The sequence below is a fragment of the Pelophylax lessonae genome (genome assembly GCF_965119305.1).
Source record: "Pelophylax lessonae genome assembly, chromosome: 8".
In the NCBI taxonomy this organism is placed as follows: Eukaryota; Metazoa; Chordata; class Amphibia; order Anura; family Ranidae; genus Pelophylax; species Pelophylax lessonae.
Genome location: NC_138775.1, coordinates 278,671,637 through 278,692,613, shown reverse-complemented (window position 1 = coordinate 278,692,613; position 20,977 = coordinate 278,671,637). Strand labels below are relative to the sequence as shown.

The 20,977-nt window shown below is 44.1% G+C and overlaps 1 protein-coding gene across 2 annotated transcripts in view; it reads left to right on the top strand.

The window, feature by feature from the left end:
• Positions 1-20,977, top strand: part of PGM1 (phosphoglucomutase 1) — a 96,036-nt gene that overhangs the window by 57,791 nt on the left and 17,268 nt on the right. For both annotated transcript variants that reach the window (XM_082265160.1, XM_082265159.1), the window contains exon 7: positions 4,973-5,088. In XM_082265160.1, the coding sequence (XP_082121286.1) occupies positions 4,973-5,088 (116 nt within the window). The remainder of the gene's footprint in view (positions 1-4,972; positions 5,089-20,977) is intronic.

The window sequence follows — 20,977 nt, the reverse complement described above, 5'->3', positions numbered from 1 at the left end:
GATGTTTCTGGGGGGTGTGGTCAGTATACATTCTGTGTACAGAACAGCCCCAGGTGGCCATATTGTATTGCATTTTCAGAACATTACAACAGCTGCAGATTATAAAGAAAAGGTTATTTTTTATAACATTCAATTACAATATGATTTCTGTCGCAGTTGTTTATGCTATATCGTTTTTTTCTTTATTTGCTTATTTACCCCCTCCACGAAAGTGGAGTTACCCTATTATGGCCCCGTTCACATAGGGGCGACGCTACTTCGCACCGCAAAAAAAAAAAAACGCAGATCGCCGCCATTACTCGTTAAAAAAAAAAAAAAAAAAACACCAAAAATGACAGAAATCTTTCCCTTAGTTAGTAAACGCAATAACTTTTGCGCAAACCAATCAAAATACGTTTCTTGTGATTTTTTTTTTTTACCAAACATAGGTAGCAGAAAACAAATTGGCCAAAAATTTAAAAAGAATTTGATTTTTACATTTTGTTGGGGGGGAATTTCATATAAAAAAAATTGAAAAATATTATTTTTTCAAAATTGTCGCTCTTTTTTTGTTTATAGCGCAAAAAGTAAAAATTGCACAGGTGATCAAATACCACCAAAAGAAAGCTCTGTTTGTGGGGATAAAAAGGACGTAAATTTTGTTTGGGTACAGCGTCGCACGACCGCGCAATTGTCAGTTAAATTCGCACAGCGCTGAATCACAAAAAGTGGCCCAGACGTAAGACAGCAAAATCCTCCGGTGGTAAAGTGGTTAACTGAAGTATATGCAAGTCACAATGAAATCAGTAAAAAGTCGTGCGGGAACCTTTTTCATAATCGCTGCGGCAATGTAAACGGTTCCATTGCCGGCAATGTGGTGCAACTTGTCATGCAATTTGGAACTGTCAATTGCAGGACAAGTCACACCGGTATGAACAGTGGCTTAGCAGTGCCCTAAAAACACATTATATACACATTATATATATATATATATATATATATATATATATATATATATATATATAATATGTATATATAATATGTAATATGTGTGTATGTATGTATACCTTTTGTAAAAAATTCCACCCAAAAAAAAAGCTTGGGCCTCATGTACACTGGACATTTTTACAGCTGTTGTTTGTGGCTTCAGGCGTTTATTTTTTTTTCTGCAGCCAGTAAACTCCCCAGCAGGTTATCCTATGTGTCCATGCACACACAGGCTTCGGGGGCAATTTGACAGACATCTGTACCGGTTCATGCACAGATGTCTATTGAAATCACCCTGAAGTTGCCAAAATTAGTGCAGAAACTACTTTTGGGAATCGGTGCGGCCCCGCAAAGTCAGAGTTGCACCAGTGACGTTGCCAGCAATAGGCTCCTATTCGGCATGTATGTTCCATTAAAAACAAGACCCCCCCAAAACAGATTGCAAAATGCAGTGAGCTTGACAGAATCGCATTGCATGGGTGCTCACACCCATGCGATGCGATTTTGATTCAGGGGGGGGGGGGGAAGGGTCCACGTTTGCACCAAAATGTTGTAAGACCTTCTTTTTTTTTTTTTTTTTTTTTTTTTTTTTTCTTTTGAACACCATGCAATGCAATTCTGGCAAGCATTGCATTGTGGGAAAGTAGGAGTTACTAAAATAGCAGAGGTGATTTTTAGCTAAAAAACGCTGAAAAATGCCAATGCAAAAAAGCTGAAAAACACTGAAAAACTGACAACAAAGCTACTGGCGTTTTTAGAACATCCATCGTGCATGAGGCCTTCACTGGTTGCAGACTGACCCCCCACATATATACTGCGGCAGGCCGGCCCACCTGCGCAAACCGACGTAGGGCTACATCGTTCGTGCGCCTGCAGCTAGGGGTGTTCCGATTGCCACCTGACACCCGCGATCGCTCCCCCCGCTGAGAGAGAAGAACGGTCAGCTGTTGTAAACACAGCTGATCGTTCTTCTCTCTGGAATGATCACAGAGCTCCTGTGATCCTTCTATATAGGATCACATGTCTCTATGATCATTCCACAAGCCCAACCCCCATACAGTTAGAATCACTCCCCTAGGCTCACATTTAACCCCTTGATAGCCCACAGTGTTAACCCCTTCCCTGCCAGTGTCAGTACAGTAACAGAGCATATTTTTAGCACTGATTACTGTAGTAATGTCACTGGTCCCCCCAAAAGTGGCAAAAATCTCAGTTAGGGGTCCGCAAAAATCGCAGATCGCCGCCATTACTAGTAAAAAAAAAAAACAATAAAAATTGCATAAATCTTTCCCGTAGTTAGTAGACGTGATAACTTTTGTGCAAACCAATCAAAATACGCTTTTTGCGATATTTTTGGTAAAAAAAAAAAATGTGTCAGAAAACAAATTGGCCTAAAATGTTAAATTTAAATTTTTTTTAATTTTTTTTTTTTTGGGGAATGTCACATAGCAGAAAGTGGAAAATGTGATAAAAACGAATTTATGCAGCGCTAGCTTCAATAAAGTGATAAGTGCTGTGATATATAAACAATATTCAATAATTTATAAAGTGCATAAAAGGATCATATACACAAAGTGCTAAGTGCTAAAAAATATGCAATATCCAATAAATTATAAAGTGCATGTATACACATAAGTGGTTAGATATACTCCAAAAGAATGTTCAATGCTTGAAACAAAAAGTCCTTAAAGTGATCCAATTAAGGTGCCAAGGTGCCAAAAAATAATTCAGGTGCTTGCAAAGTGACAAGGTGCCCCTTAAGGTTCCCCACTCACCAGATTGCAGATAAATTAAGACCCTCAAGATTATTGCACATTGCCCAGGATCTTTAAGGACCAGAACTTCTCCTGTGTAGCCTTCACACTTGTTGGGTCAGCTTCCGCCTCCACCGTTAAACAAAAGAATGGCCATACATGGTGAAGTACGTTTAAAACAATTTTATTCCCAATAAGGTATTTATTCCACCATAAGGTATTTTATTGACACCAAAGCATTTTTACATTCGCTGTTCTTTTAAAGTGTAAGTTCACCTTCAGGAAGATTTTTATGAAACCCCCCCACATATAATTCTCTATACCAGTGGTCTCCAAACTGCTGCCCTTTGCTTGCTTTTCTCTTGCCCTTGGGGCATAATTTCTGCCACTGATACCAACAATGGGGCATTATTCCTCCCACTGACACCAATGATGGGGTACTATTCCTCCCACTGACACCAATGATGGGGCACTATTCCTCCCACTGACACCAATGATGGGGTACTATTCCTCCCACTGACACCAATGATGGGGTACTATTCCTCCCACTGACACCAATGATGGGGTACTATTCCTCCCACTGACACCAATGATGGGGTACTATTCCTCCCACTGACACCAATTATGGGGTACTATTCCTCCCACTGACACCAATTATGGGGTACTATTCCTCCCACTGACACCAATGATGGGGTACTATTCCTCCCACTGACACCAATGATGGGGTACTATTCCTCTCACTGACACCAATGATGGGCCACTATTCCTTCCACTGACACCAATGATGGGGCACTATTCCTCCCACTGACACCAATGATGGGGCACTATTCCTCCCACTGATACAAATGATGGGGTACTATTCCTCCCACTGACACCAATGATGGGGTACTATTCCTCCTATTGATACTAATTATGGGTTATTATTTCTTTCGCTGACATGACATGATACAGGACATTGTCAGAGACTGGGGACATGATTTCAGAGACTACAGAAAATGGTGCAAGAGATGGTCAGAGGTGGTGGACATGATATCAAAGATGGTCAGAGATGCAGACATGAGGCAAGAGATGGTCAGAGACTGCAGACATGATACAAGAGATGGTCAGAGGCTGCAGACATGATGCAGGAGATGGTCTGAGGCTGCAGACATGATGCAGGAGATGGTCAGAGGCTGCAGACATGATGCAGGAGATGGTCTGAGGCTGCAGACATGATACAGGAGATGGTCAGAGGCTGCAGACGTGATGCAGGAGATGGTCAGAGGCTGCAGACATGATGCAGGAGATGGTCAGAGGCTGCAGACATGATGCAGGAGATGGTCAGAGGCTGCAGACATGATGCAGGAGATGGTCAGAGGCTGCAGACGTGAAGCAGGAGATGGTCAGAGGCTGCAGACGTGATACAGGAGATGGTCTGAGGCTGCAGACATGATGCAGGAGATGGTCAGAGGCTGCAGATATCATGCAAATGATGGGCAGACTGTGGACCTATTAGGTGAGACTGCTAGAAATCACTACTATAAGAGGGCAATAGTGAAATACAGATTGGTGACTGCAAGGGTCGAAGGGCTACACAAAAAGGGCTAAAGGGCCGCATGTGGCCCCCAGTTTAGAGGTTGGGCACCAGGTCTCCTAAAGGGTTACAGTGTAACTTTAATTTTGAATGAATGGAAATATAAAGTGTAAGTCCAATCAATAGAATAAATGAATGGTGCAGAAGAGTGAAGTTCACCCCGCCAGCAGATCTTTTTACAAGGCTGATCCTTGTCCACTCTCCGTCCTGTGAGCGCCCCCCGGGGACTCAGTAAAAACACATTTTTTCACCTATGATTAATGCTTCTCGCTTGCATATAAATTAAAGAATGTATCCCAGCCACTAAAAACACATGAGGTCAGAGCACTGCATACTGTAAAATATTAAAATCTAGATTAAAAGTATAAAATAAACTTTACTCTCCTCCTTACACCCCGTCCTCGGCTCTGTCTTGGCAACAGGCTGCAAACAAAAAGCTCCAAATCCTGTCCGCCCCTTAGATGTGCAACTCCATAAAAGTTTTAGAAAGTGGACGTGTTTATTGCGTGTTGTGCAGGTCTATGCGTCCAACTCCTTCAATGAAATTATATGAACTTTAAAAAAAAAAAAAAAAATCTGATCCTTTGTAGGGACGGGGGCGCTCCGAAAATATTGCGTGAAGTGTGAAAACCTTAATCCGGTGTTTTAATTGCAATATTATTTTCTTTTTCTTTTTAAGAGTGGCAAAAGCTACAAAGATCGCCTTATACGAGACACCGACCGGGTGGAAATTCTTCGGGAACTTGATGGACGCCAATAAGCTGTCGCTGTGTGGCGAGGAGAGTTTTGGAACAGGTCAGTAAAATAATGAACAAACTTTTAGCTTAAAGTGGACCTGTCCTGAGAGAAAAATGGCTGCCATTTCTGTGGTTGGTATTTATTTTTTTATTTATTTTCTTACAAACCGATACAGTGCCTTGCGAAAGTATTCGGCCCCCTTGAACTTTTCAACCTTTTGCCACATTTCAGGCTTCAAACATAAAGATATAAAACTGTAATTTTTTGAGAAGAATCAACAACAAGAAGTAGGACACAATCATGAAGTGGAACAAAATTGATTGGATATTTCAAACTTTAACAAATAAAAAACTGAAAAATTGGGCGTGCAAAATTATTCAGCCCCTTTACTTTCAGTGCAGCAAACTCTCTCCAGAAGTTCAGTGAGGATCTCTGAATGATCCAATGTTGACCTAAATGACTAATGATGATAAATAGAATCCACCTGTGTGTAATCAAGTCTCTGTATAAATGCACCTGCACTGTGATAGTCTCAGAGGTCCGTTTAAAGCGCAGAGAGCATCATGAAGAACAAGGAACACACCAGGCAGGTCCGAGATACTGTTGTGGAGAAGTTTAAAGCCGGATTTGGAAACAAAAAGATTTCCCAAGCTTTAAACATCCCAAGGAGCACTGTGCAAGCGATAATATTGAAATGGAAGGAGTATCAGACCACTGCAAATCTATGAAGACCTGGCCGTCCCTCTAAACTTTCAGCTCATACAAGGAGAAGACTGATCAGAGATGCAGCCAAGAGGCCCATGATCACTCTGGATGAACTGCAGAGATCTACAGCTGAGGTGGGAGACTCTGTCCATAGGACAACAATCAGTCGTATACTGCACAAATCTGGCCTTTATGGAAGAGTGGCAAGAAGAAAGCCATTTCTTAAAGATATCCATAAAAAGTGTCGTTTAAAGTTTGCCACAAGCCACCTGGGAGACACCAAACATGTGGAAGAAGGTGCTCTGGTCAGATGAAACCAAAATCAAACTTTTTGGCAACAATGCAAAACGTTATGTTTGGCGTAAAAGCAACACAGCTCATCACCCTGAACACACCATCCCCACTGTCATACATGGTGGTGGCAGCATCATGGTTTGGGCCTGCTTTTCTTCAGCAGGGACAGGGAAGATGGTTAAAATTGATGGGAAGATGGATGGAGCCAAATACAGGACCATTCTGGAAGAAAACCTGATGGAGTCTGCAAATCACCTGAGACTGGGACGGAGATTTGTCTTCCAACAAGACAATCATCCAAAACATAAAGCAAAATCTACAATGGAATGGTTCACAAATGAACATATCCAGGTGTTAGAATGGCCAAGTCAAAGTCCAGACCTGAATCCAATCGAGAATCTGTGGAAAGAACTGAAAACTGCTGTTCACAAACGCTCTCCATCCAACCTCACTGAGCTCGAGCTGTTTTGCAAGGAGGAATGGGAAAAAATTTCAGTCTCTCGATGTGCAAAACTGATAGAGACATACCCCAAGCGACTTACAGCTGTAATCGCAGCAAAAGGTGGCGCTACAAAGTATTAACTTAAGGGGGCTGAATAATTTTGCACGCCCAATTTTTCCATTTTTTTATTTAACAAAGTTTGAAATATCCAATAAATTTCGTTCCACTTCATGATTGTGTCCCACTTGTTGTTGATTCTTCACAAAAATTACAGTTTCATATCTTTATGTTTGAAGCCTGAAATGTGGCAAAAGGTCAAAAAGTCCAAGGGGGCTGAAAACTTTCGCAAGGCACTGTATATAAAAAAAAATCATGTCAGGCTTGAAGATCTCATAAACCCCCCCCCCCCCCCCCCAAATTTGATATATTATCTGAAATCAGAAGCCCTGAAGAATAAAATGGTGGAAGTCCCCATTTATTATGTCACACGATATTAGCGCTTTATGCCCTCTGCTGCTGCCGCAAAAAGCAGATTTCCAATGACTGGCCAAGAGACCAGAGAAAAAAAAAAAGGAGGGCACTTTAACCACTTCTGGACCGGAAGAATTTGCCCCCTTAATGACCAGGCCATTTTTGTGATTCGGCATTATTTTAACTGACAATTGCACGGTCTTGCGACGCTGTACCCAAATAAAATTGATGTCCTTTTTTTGCCCACAAATAGAGCTTTCTTTTGGTGGCATTTGATTACCTGTGCGATTTTTAATTTTTTTCTTCTCCATTTTATAAACAAAAAAGAGCGACAATTCTGAAAAATGAAAAAATAAAAAACAATATTTTTTACTTTCTGCTATAAAACATTCCCAATAAAAAAAAATGTAAACATCTAATTTTTTTGTCATCATTTTAGGCCAATTTGTATTCTGCTACATATTTTTGTTAAAAGAAATCCCAATAAGTGTATATTGATTTGCACAAAAGTTATCGCGTCTACATACTAGGGGTAAGATTCATGTCATTTTTATTTTTTTGTTTAGTAATAGTGGTGATCTGCGATTTTTAGCGGCACTGCGATGGACAGCTCGGACACCTACCTAACATTTTTGACACTTTTGAGGGGACCAGTGTCATTATTACAGTAATCAGTGCTAAAAATATGCACTGTTACTGTAATAATGACACTGGCAGGGAAGGGGTTAACACCAGGGGGCACTCAAAGGATTAAATGTGTCCCTAGGGGGTGCTTTCTAACTGTGTGGGGGATGGGCTTGCTACATGAACACAAGAGACCTGTGTTCCTAAATTGGAGGAACACAGGGTTCCTGTGTTCATTACTGATAGAACAGCGGTCTGCTGTGTTTACATCGGGGAGCGGTTGCGGATGCCCAGCAGACATTGTGGCCGCCAGACCCGCTGATTGGCTCTTCCTGTGGCCAATCCCCACAAGCGAGTGCCTCGCGCGCCCTTACTAGCTGTCCTGCGAAACGTCGTACAGGTACATCGTTTCGCGGGACAGAGCCGACCCGCTACCGTATAAGTACAGCGGCTGGTTGGCAAGTGGTAAATATTGGCTATTCCCGGTGGATGACTGGTCCACTTTAAGGATAATGTCATTGTTTCCTGCACATTGTTGGCTTTTTACTTACTACTAGTTTGCTTTCTAATGTGGACCTTTCAGTACATTTACAATCCATGTAAAATTTCTTGCAATATACAGCAACGTTATTGTTTTTCGGAAAGTTCCACCTTTTAAAAAAAAAAAAAAAAAAAAAAAAAAAAAAAAAAAGCCATCCTTAAAGTAAAACTGTATGCAAAACTTTTTTTTTCTCTTACGTCCTCTGACGTCGCCGCCCATTCATACAGTCTTCACGATTGGGTATTGGCCTGCTCCGCAGGAGCAAGCTAGGCAGTAATTTTGTTAATACAACAAACCTTAACATATAGACACACCCACAGGGGGCCGTCCCTCTGGCCTATATCCTCCAGCCAGTACCACTCTAATCCAGTTCTTTGCTGCCTAGCGTCAGGAGTAGAGCCTGGTATTTCCTGCTGGGACCTAGTGTCTCCGTTTTTTTTTTTTCTTGTTTTATTTCTGAAAAGTGTTTTTTCTCTTAAAAAATAGCTTTTTATTTTTTTCTCACCTACGCTAGTTAGTCAGAATTTGGAGGACTACAAGCGTCAGCAGAACTGGGCCTCGGACTGATTAATATAAAACCTTATGGAGTCCCAGACATCCATCGAGCGTCGCAGGCTTTTGGTACGCCCAGGCCTTGCAACGACAGTGCCCCTAGGAATGGGGACGAGCCTGCGAAGTTTCCTATCTTCGCTGGGATGTCTCAACTTCAGAATGCCCGGGTGTTGCTAGCATCCTTCCGTGTCTGAGCGGTGCCCATGTTCGCTGTATGGTGAGTACTACTACCCCTCTGTCCCTGGGAACAGGTTTGGAGGGGGGATTGAGTGGGCCCACTCTGGGGATGGCGGTACATGTAAAGTTTGCTGTAATATCCCCCTCATGGCCCTCTGTGTCTTACCTTCCTTGTCCCTGCGGGGGCGCTCCTGCAGTGCAGACCGCCATATGGGGGAGTGTGGGGGCTTTCTTCTCCCCGGGGGGTGCTCTGTGCAGATCCCGGTGGGGGCCAGTGCAGGCATTTTTTGCAGCGTTTGGCGCTGTTCGCCTGGCCGCCATGTTTGGTAAGGGCTGGCTGTTTTGGCCTCAGAGTGAGGGCAGCGGCCATTTTCCATCCTCATTGCCAGCGCCGATCGGGCGCCAACTTTAGTGTGGGCCGATGTCCTGTCTGGGCAGCGGCCATTTTCTAAGTGCTTTTCCTCCATTGACTCTATCAGGCACCATTTTTTTGAGGCTCGGGGCTGGCTTTTGCCTCTAGGAGCGTGAGGTCACTTCCTCTTTTTAATCAGACTTCTCAACAGCAGCGTGGCAAGTATAGGGACACTATGGGGGGATTTTGCTGTTTTCTCTGGCTATATTTCTGCTAGCACTCTCTTGTTAGTTTAGCTTTAGTTAAGTCTCCACCTGTAGTGCAGTTTGCAATGGGGGTCCGCGGAACCGCCGTTTTAAAGGGCCAGTGTCATTTTCTTGCACTTTGCTAATATGGAGTCCCAGGATAGCAAATTCCCCACAGACCTAGTTGTTGGTTCAGATACTCTTGATCCCACTTCCTTAGCCTCTTTATCTGCCGCACTTGCGACTTTAGCGTCAAAATGATCTGCTGGTGTCTGAGTTACAAAGAAACGGCCTATGCCCTCTGTCTTTTGACTCGGAGCCTGAATTGGTTGCCACGGACGACGCCCCCCTTGAGGGGTCCCCGTCTTCTCAGTCGGACATGGAGGAGGGGGATTCATCCTCTGGGACAGCACGTGAACTCGCTGCGGTAGATGCACTTATTAGCTCCGTTAAAGAGACTTTACATTTTGATGATGAGCCCTCCATGGCAGGTAAGTGGGTTTCCTTCGGGACCTACAAGATCCTGAAGGAAATGGTAAATGACCAATGGCGTCCCATTAAACAGATGCTGGTGGTACCTAAGAGGTTTTTAAGTACCGTTATCCCTTTGCGGATTCGGTTGATAATCGCTGGACTGTGGTTCCTAAAGTGGAGACCACACTGTGTCCAGACTGGAAAGACTCCCCGGTGTTTAAGGACCCGGCAGATAGACGTGTGGAAACACTTTCCCGCCACATGTATATGGTGGCGGCTCCCCTGCTGAAACCAGTGTTCGCCTCAGTGATGGTCTCTCAGACTATTGCAGAATGGGCCAAGGTGCTTAGGCGCACTCTCGTAGCAGAGTCGGTTTCTGCGCTGGACATGTTGGACCAAATGGTACAGGCTTTGATGTACCTGTGTGACGCGGCTTTGGACGAGGCTCCTTTGGTCGCACGTCAATAATTCAGTACACAAAGATCCAAGTTGCGGCGTCCCGCGTGTAGCAAATAGAGATCTCCGCCCAGGGCAGTTCTGGATATGTCGAAGCCACGCCCCCAACACAGACCGGAGATCTCTATTTGCTACACACGGGACGCCGCAACTTGGATCTTTGTGTACTGAATTATTGATTCCTGACAGAGTACCTTATGATTTTAGTAAGTGCAACCTTTTTTAATAAATTGGCTTGTTACGTTATTAAGCTATGTGCATCTTTTGGACCATTTCCCATGGGCTTTACCGTTTTACATGTGAGGATTGGCCTTATATCTGCTCCAGCTGGATCTGCCATTCTAAAAGAGTGTCCTGCGGGATCATTGCGATTGGCCCCTACTGATGATAAGCGCTTATGTGGTCCATCTATTAAATTAAATGACCATAGAAATCTGGTAAGCAGCCAACCTTACATCTGTTTTAATCACGGGTGCCATTCAGTGGAAACTCTGTAGGATATTCCATCACTGCTGGGACTCGTGGTTCCTTTCATCTGGGACTCACCATTTCCTCTCCTTTTTTTCACTATAAGACTTTTATTTTTATTCAGTTGGAATTTTTTTTGCATTGAAGGACTTTTTACTTCTACCGTATATACTCGAGTATAAGCCGACCCGAATATAAGCCGAGACCCCTACTTTTGCCACAAAAAAGTGGGAAAACGTATTGACTCGAGTATAAGCCTAGGGTGGGAAATGCAGCAGCTACTGGACCCAACTGGACCACCACGAGACACAAAATAGGGGCTGCGGGCATGGTACAGGAGATGGCGCAGGTCATAGTAAAGGCATTGCACAGGTCATGGTAAGGGCATGGCACAGGTCAGGGCACAGGTGATGGTACAGGCATGGCACAGGTGAAGGTATAGGCATGGCACAGGTCATGGTACATGCATGTTACAGGTCATGGTACAGGCATGGCACAGGTCACAGTACAGGCATGGCACAGGGCATGGTACAGGCATGGCACAGGTCATGGTACAGGCATGGCACAGGTCATGGTACAGGCATGGCACAGGTCATGGTACAGGCATGGCACAGGTCACGGTACAGGCATGGCACAGGTCATGGTATAGGCATAGTACAGGTCATGGTATAGGCATGGCACAGTAGGTATAGGCATGGCACAGTAGGTATAGGCATGGCACAGTAATTACAGGCATGGCACAGTAGGTATAGGCATGGCACAGTAGGTATAGGCATGGCACAGTAATTACAGGCATGGCACAGTAGGTATAGGCATGGCACAGTAATTACAGGCATGGCACAGGAGAATGTCCTGTACCATGCCTGCAGCACTGCATGAGGAAATACAGGGGCTGCGGAGGCATCTCACTTACCTGTCGGTGAGGCGCCGTCTTCGATTTAAAAATCGCGCCGCCATACGTCACCGCAAATGCGCCACCGATGCTCGGGAAAAGCCGAACACGTTCGGCTATTTCCGGGCATGCGGCACATGCGCAGTGACACGTCGGCGCCGAGCGGCGCCATTTTTAAAAAGACACTCCAGTCAGTGACTCGAGTATAAGCCGAGGGGTGCATTTTCAACATGAAAAAACATGCTGAAAAACTCGGCTTATACTCGAGTATATACGGTAATCTTATATCACTTTATAGGTTGGACTGTTATCCTTTTTTATTATTGCTTTATATCACTTCCACAATCGGAGTATATTGATGCTATTGATTTAAGTGTCAGAATTTATCACTAATCTTTTTAGCGCAACACAATTTGATTATACATCCTGCTTTACAGTCGCTGGCTTTGACGGCTTGGATGTTGAAAGCCAAGTCTTGAGAGACAGGGGTACCCCGTCGGCGGCCATTCCTACCTTACTAAAGACTAGAAAAGCTTCCTCTGGGAAGATTTATCATCGCACCTGGAGGGCAAATTTTGCCTGGTGTGAGTCACAAGGTCTTCACCCCCGCTCCTTTTCAGTGGCGAGGGTTTTGGCCTTCCTACAGACTAAGGTGGATCAGCGCCTGGAGCTGGCCATGATCAAAGGCCAATTATCGGCCTTGGCCATTCTTTTTCAGTGCCCTTTGGCGTCTAATTCCTTGATTCGCACCTTTATTCAGGGGGTGCGTCATCTGGCTCCCCCGAGGAAGGCCCCCTTAACTCCCTGGGACCTGAATCTGGTTCTGTCCGTTTTACAACGACCTTCCTTTGAGAACATAGAGAGACCCCTCTGCCTATGTTGTCACACAAGGTTGCCTTTCTAGTGGCTATCACATCTGCTCGCAGAGTGTCTGAGTTGGCAGCTCTGTCTTGCCGCTCCCCCTATCTGGTGGTTCATATGGATAAAGTGGTCCTGCGACCAAATCAGTCTTTTCTTCCTAAAATGGTTTCAGCCTTCCACCTCAATGAGGATATTGTGTTGCCTTCGCTTTGTGCGAAGCCTAAGCATCCCAGGGAATTTGCCTTACACTCCTTGGACGTGGTCCGGGCGATCCAAGGTTTACCTTTGCGCCACGGACTCCTTCCGGAAGTTGGATTGTCTGTTTGTCCTTCCTGAGGGACCTCGGAAGGGTACAGCGGCGTCTGCGGCAACCATTTCCATATGGATCAGACAGACGATTGTGCAGGCTTATTCGATTAAGGGTCAGGTTCCTCCCTTCCCTGTTAAGGTGCACTCTACTAGAGCGGTTAGTGCGTCTTGGGCTTTTTGCCACCAGGCGTCGGTGCCTCAGGTGTGCAAAGCGGCGACCTGGTCGTCTGTACACACCTTTTCTAAGTTCTACAAACTTGATGTGTTGGCATCTTGGGATGCTTCTTTTGGCCGCAAAGTTTTGAGTGCGGCAGTGGTTTAAAGAGACATGCTATTTTTAATGTCTCTTACTCATGGGGTTTATTTCATTTATTTCATTTCTTTCCTGGGTTCGCTCCTGTTGAGCTTAACTTACCCCATTGATTCAGTTCAGTTTTTTTCTCTGACCTGGGTGCTGCGTTGCCTATTTTAAGGTTGCGTCTTCCCACCCCTCACATCTACACTGCTTTGGGACGTCCCAATCGTGAAGACTGTATGAATGGGCGGCGACTGTCAGCGGGCGTAAGAGAAAATAGAATTTTTGTAAAATCTTACCGTAAAATTAATTTCTCTGAGTCCTCTGACAGTCGCCGCCCCCGCCCCTCTCTTTGAGGTTGATGGTTTTTCATGGACTGCTTGCTACATAACTGGATTAGAGTGGTACTGGCTGGAGGATATAGGCCAGAGGGACGGCCCCCTGTGGTTGTGTCTATATGTTAATGTTTGTTGTATTAACAAAATTACTGCCTAGCTTGCTCCTGCGGAGAAGGCCTATACCCAATCGTGAAGACTGTATGAATGGGCGGCGACTGTCAGAGGACGTAAGAGAAATTAATTTTACGGTAAGATTTTACAAAAATTCTATTTGTTTATTTTTTCATTTTGGATAGAATAAGGGAGGGTTATAACCCCTGTTTGTTCATTTCATCTGTGTCCCATTGTGGAGGTTTCCCTTAACTTCCTGTCCCATAACCACAACAGGAAGTGAGAGGAAATCCCTGCAATTGAAGGGAGTCCCATGGGGACCCCCCCAGGTCACCAGAACTAGTGTCCCCGTTGGAAGATTTCCCCTCTCTTACTTAACTGGGGACAACCCAAAATTTGGGATTTTCTTTTACTTTCACTTTTAATGATCATTGCAAATCAGACAAAAGGAGAGTGTGAGTCTCCTTTACTGGGACACAAACAGCAATAAAAACTGACAGGGATCCTAATCCCTCTACACTTTATCCAAAATGGGAAAAAAAAAAAAAAAGTTTTGTCTTTTAGTTATACTTTTAAGTGATTTTAAAGTCTCGTTTTTTTTTTCTTTTTTTGTAAAAGATATCAAACCTGTTATAGTTAGCTCCTCTGTGCAGTTGGTTTTGCACAGGGCAGCCCCGATCCTCCTCTTCTCGGGTCCCTCTTCGGTTCTCCTGGCCCTACCTTCTTCTTGAGTGCCCCCACAGCCAGCAGCTTGCTATGGGGGCACCCAAGCCAAGCTAAAGCTCTCTGTGTCCATTTAGACATGGAGCCGAGGCCCGGCCCCTCCCCCTTTCTCTCCTCTTTGGCTGACTGACTTTGATAGCAGCAGGAGCCAATGCCGTCTCAATAAGGAGGGAGAGTTCCGGGCAGCCGAAACATTCCTGCAACATCGTTGGATCTAGATGGACCTCAGGTAAGTATTAGGGTTGCTTCTGCACACAGAGGGCTTTTTATCCTAATGCATAGAATGCATAAAGATGAAAAAAACCTTCTGACTTTACAACCACTTTAACCACTTGCCGACCGCCGCACGACTATCTACGTCGGCGGTCAGCCCCTCACAGGCAAACTAACGTAGGGCTACGTTGCTTGCTTGTGAGGGTCTAGGGAGCGAGCGCGCGCCGCCGGAGGCGCGCTCCCGCGTGGTCACGGACCCCCCCGCGCGTGTGACCAGCGGACCCGATGTCCGCCGGCCACTCGGCGATCGGCGGGGGAGAGGGAGAATGTCAGGCAGCTTGTGTAAACAAGCCACCTGTCATTCTCCTCGCTGTAAAGACACTGATCACATGGATCTACTATGTAGATCCGTTGATCAGTGTCCTTACAGCTCAAGCCACAGCCAATCACAGTAGAAAGCACGCCCCTAGGGACACACACAGCCCCTCCCTCCCAAATAAAGTTAACCCCTTCACTACCAGTGTATTTTTACAGTAACAGTGCATATATATAGCACTGATTACTGTAGAAATGTCACTGGTAACCCCAAAAATGTCAGTCAAGGGTCCGATCTGTCCGCCGCAATGTCGCAGTACCGCAAAAAAAATCGCAGATCGCCGCCATTGCGCGTTAAAAAAAAAACAACGAAAATTACAAAAATCTTTCCCTTTGTTAGTAAACGCGATAACTTTTGCGCAAACCAATCAAAATACGCTTTTTGCGATTTTTTTTTTTTTTTTACCAAACATAGGTAGCATAAAACAAATTGGCCGAAAATGTTAAATTTTGATTTTTACATTTTTTTGGGGGAGAATTTCATATAAAAAAATGTGAAAAATATTGCTATTTTTGCAAAATTGACGCTCTTTTTTTGTTTATAGCGCGTGATCAAAAAATCGCACAGGTGATCAAATACCACCAAAAGAAAGCTCTGTTTGTGGGAAAAAAAGGACACCAAATTCGTTTAGGTACAGCGTCGCACGTCCGCGCAATTGTCCGTTAAAGTCACGCAGTGCCGAATCGCAAAATACCCCTTGGTCGGAATGGGGGTAAAATCTTCCGGGGCTTAAGTGGTTAAGCCAGGGGTGCTGAACCTGTGGCCCTCCAGCTGTTGTGGAACCAAAAGTCCCATCATGCCTCTGCCTTTGGTAGTCATGCTTGTACTGGTCAGCCTTGCAATGCCTTATGGGACTTGTAGTTTTCCAACAGCTGGAGGACCACAGGTTGAACACCCATGCTTTAAGCCCTAGTCTGGTGACTTTCCCTGAGCTGAGATGTCCTCAGTCTGCTGCAGGCAGAAGGAAACGTTTCCTCAGTCCCCTGACACCCCCCCCCCCCCCACAGTGATCAGACTACAATATTGTAATGTTGCAGCAATTCACAAGGTGAAAGGGGCTGATCCGTGTCATCCAAGAACTGCCCAGGCCCCAGGATTTTCATGAATGTGTCATCTCTGAGCCATCATCCCAGTCCAGGAAGTAGATGGTGACCCTGGGTGATGTCTGAACAAAGATGGTGCCATCCTTCTGGAGTGAGAAACATATGAAAGCATGGGGGGGGGGAGTGCTGTGATCTCTGTAATAAAGTGTTACACTAGCACCTTGCTCAGCATGCCTGGACTTAACATGAAAAAAATATATATCTGATGCTTGGTCCACTTTACTCAGTCCTGAAGGTGTCACTGAGGCTCCAATTAGGGAGCAAAAAATTATTTTACGCATCATCTTCCAGCGATCAAATTGCGTGTTATTTTTTTCGGGTAACTATGCGTCTGAGTAGAACCGCGATCTTTTATGAGGCCAAACCCTCCACTAATTAGCCGTGTAATCTGCCAGGACATATATTCATGTAAAATTGCATAAACATTGGAGTGCAGATTGAAGGAACATAAAATGATATTTATAGAGAAGTTCTAGCAGAACACTCATACTTTAGGTCTGGCACGGAATCAGAGAAAACAATATTTTTTTTTTCACAATGCGCTCTCAAAAAGTTGGCACAATCCTTCTCTTTTTTTTTTTTTTTTTTTCTTTTTATTATCGAATTGTAACCTAGAAGTTGTTTTTTTTTTTTTTTTGTGGGAAATCGAGGGACTTGCCGAGTGACTAAACCGCACTCCTCCCGTTCTGCGGAGACCTTTATTTTAGATGCACTTTTTTTTTTTTCAAATAAGTTTTGTTTGGCGGCTAAATTTGGGCCGGTTTATTTTTTGATTTTTATTCTACTCAAATTCAATCCAGACTTTTATATGGAAGTCTATGGAAGCCAAACATTGGATGTGAGCGGCCGCACGCTTCCAGTCCATAGAGAAGCAATAAGAAATTCAGGGAGGTCGCCTCCTCTTACTTAAATGATTTCCTGCAGCAGAACGGTGGCCAATCATTAACATGAAAAAATACATTTTACATAAACTTTCCAAATGATTGCAATTGTCATATTAAAGCTGAAGTTTAATTTGCTAGTTTACCTTCAATGGTTCCTCTCTTCCCCCGGAACAAACAAAAGGAAAGCCGCTCAGGTGCAAGTTCAAAGCCTGGTGCAGGTCAGATCCGTCATCCAAACGCAGAAAAATCCGCAATTGAGACCGCACTCAAGGTAGTATGATGAAATCAAATGAACTCCTTTTATTCTTTATAAATGAAGCAAACAGTGCACAAACAGACGTGTCGGGTTGACGCGTTTCACGATGCTGTAGATCGCTTACTCATAACCACACATGTGGTTATGAAACGCGTCAACCCGACACGTCTGTTTGTGCACTGTTTGCTTCATTTATAAAGAATAAAGGAGTTCATTTGATTTCATCATACTACCTTGAGTGCGGTCTCAATTTTGGATTTTTCCTCCCTTCCCCCCCGTCATCAATATGCTAATTTACATTTTAAAACAAAACCTTTCTGTTTTCATTCCACACCTTATTTTAGACCCAGTCATCGTCCCTGGGCAGTGCTGTATCCTGGCCTAGGCCAACAAGGCCCAGGCCTTGGGTGGCACTTTGCAGGGGGGCAGCAAAAAAAAAAAAAACAGCCTCCTTCTGGCTCCTGCGTGAAAAAAGTCCCCGCCGGCTTGTGCTACACTTTTAATATATAGTGCCAGTTTTATGAGGCGAAATGGACCAGAGGGCAGGGCCCAGGATGCAAATCAGTCTGGCATCCCCATAAAGCAGTCACACTGCTACCTGCCAGTCTGAAAATACCGACGGGTGAGGACATGTTAAGAGGCCGCAGGCCGCCGACCACACTTAATACAACTGGCCCAACGACCCCCAATGCTAAAAGGGGGGCACTGCAGCCTAATGTTCCACCTACCCTCCTCTGCCCCCAGGTATAGCAGGCATCATGTCAATATTATAATTTCATTTCTTTAAACATCCTTGTCCTTGAGTGAGCATATTGAATTGTATCATATACAATTAAGACTTTTAATTGTATATGATGGCAATAATATTTTGGACCTACTTATGTCATATGTGCTATCGCAGTATGTCACTGGATTAGTAAGATTACTCCTATCTTATAAGATATTTGGACTTGTGTTTGGTGCCACTGATTATTTCACTTACAGTAAAACCATGGATTGCGAGCATAATTCGTTCTGGAAACATGTTTGTAATCCAAAGCACTCTTATATCAAAGCAAATTTTCCCATAAGAAATAATGGAAACTCAGATGATTCGTACCACAACTATTTATTCATAAGTCCTTCAGTTTATAGTCCATATACAAAGATTATAGCAATGTGATTGTTGTGTAACCATAAAATGTCCATCCACAAATGGCGCCTCTACAAGGGGATTAGAAGCAAATTCCAGCAGGAGCTACAGAGTATAAAAGAGAAGAGAGGCGCCTCTAAGTGTAGCAATATGATTACATTTAATGAAGGTTCAACATTTAGCAGCTCACATGGTTGATGATTAAAACAGGCACATCTAAGTATGCAGGCATCCGGGGTAAAGCTGTCCACATAGACTATCTTCTGAACCACCGGCTCTCACCGATGTCAGTCTGCAATTGTGATTGGGAAGACTACCCTGCAGTAGAGCGATCTGAAAGCGAGACTTTGGAACGCAGCGTGGAAGGGTGTGATGAAGATTACAGTGCGGAGGACGGTCTATGTGGAAAGCTTAACCCCGGATGCCTGCATTCTTAGGTGTGCCTCTTTTAATCATCAACCATGTGAGTTGCTAAATGTTGCACCTTCATTAAATGTAACCTTATTGCTACACTTAGAGGCGCCTCTCTTCTATTTTATACCCAGTTGTGACATGATGCTACTGGTATATCAAGACATCGCTTGTATATCAAGTCAAAATTTTTTTTTTTAAATTTGCTTGTCTTGCAAAGCGCTCTCAAACCAAGGTTTTACTGTATTTGTATAATGACTATGGACTTCCTTTTTTTTTTTTTTATACAAATAGGTGAAATAATCCTATAATTACAATCAGTGGCAGCAAACGCAAGTCCAAATATCTTAAAAGAAAGGAGTAATCTTACTAATCCCGTGACATAAGGCTGTACTAATGGGTACTGATAAGGCTGCACTGATGGGGCTGTACTGATATGCTGCATTGATGGACAGTAATGAGGCGGCACTGATAAGGCTGCACTGATGAGGCTGAACTTATGGGAACTGATGAGGCTGCGCTGATGGGCACTGATAGACTGTGGTTTACAGATGACAGGGTTGGTCATAAACAGGAAGGGGTGTGGCCTTTACAGGAAGAGGTGGGTCATATTTAAATTAGGGGGTGCACAAGTTTAGTCAGGCCTAGGGCAGCACAAAACCTAAATACACCACTGTCCCTGGGTCTCAGTGTTTCTGTATGCAAAGCAGGCAGATCATGGCTGGTGGGAGGGACTGGAAGGGTGCTTCCTCAGCCCTGATTCAAGCTGTGGGTGGGCTCTTGGGAGGAGTTATGCAAATATCAATTGCTTTGATGAGTGGATGTCCATCTGGAGGAATGGGCGTTCCTAGGCAGGCTGAATTTGCATGAACTTCTATATTTAGGAGTTGGGTAAAAATAAAATTGGCATAAAAATATTAAATCTATTTATATATTTACCCCATTGCAGCCAGCAGGTAAAGGTTGTGAGTTTGCTATTCCAAGATTTCTGCTGATACACTGCAGTGCTGTGACTACAGGCCTGAATAGCAACATTTCAGGTTATACCCACCCACCATTCAATGAACCCCCCCCCCCCCCCCATTCCTGCCGAACCAGTCAGCAAGTGCAGAGGTAGTGCTGGGATTTCTGGTTAGTCAGCCATCATGGTCTGCAGACACTGGATCAAGTTAGCATCCTGTATCATTTGTTTTCATTTTTTTCTTATTATTTTCATCAAATAATAAAAAATTAATGATTCAAAGGATATAAAAAAAATATAAATGTTTTAAAAATAAAATTGAAAAATAATCTATATCTATCCTATCTATCTGTGTGTGTGTGTGTATATATATATATATATATATATTAGGGATCGATCGATTATCAGCAAAACCGATATATCGAGGGCCAATCTGCACTTTCCCCGATATATCGGAATCGGCCCCCGGAGGTGACAGATATTGCAGATATTTCGGAAAGTGTGTGTATCGGAGTGATGCCTGCAGCTAGAGGCATCACCCCGGTACCGGCGTCCATAGCCGACGGTCGACTGTCTTGCAATGGCAACCGATGCGGCTGAGAAGCCACTCTGCTGTCATTACCAGGAGCGGGCTCCCCCTCCCTCTGCCTTCCGCGGCTCACCCGGGTCTCCTGTCCCACCGGGAGACCCAGGCAACCAGCCTGCACGGCCGCCGAAGAGAAGACCAAATCCGCTTTTGGCTCTGATTGGGTCTCCATGTAAAAACCCGGAAGTGATGTCATGACTTCACTTTCGGGTATTCGGCGCCAGATTGAAAAAAATGACAGCATTCAAAACAGCCAAACTTGGCGTTTTGAATGCTTTTAAGTGCAGGAGGGGTTTGGGGTCTTTTAGACCCCCAGATCCCTCCACAACAGTACCTGTAAAAAAAAAAAAAATTATAATAATTTATATATATATAAATCAAGAAAATAGGTGCGCGAACCTTAGAGTACAGTAAATAGTGAAAGCAGCACTGGAAAAAAGATAAATATGAAAAAATTGTAACATGTGAAACATAGATTACAAAAGTGCGCTAATATCAAAATAAAAGAACAAAAATGTTCATATATGATGTCTGCTGGAACAAGCAGTTAACACAAAAAGTCTTTACAACCAAACAGTCTTTGTGAGGAATAGGGAGTGATGGAAGGTGGGTGTAGCCTTTTCCCAAACGATGATCCATGTGAGTGACTTCACAAACTTAAATACACGTGATAACACCCAGTGATGGGAGGGGC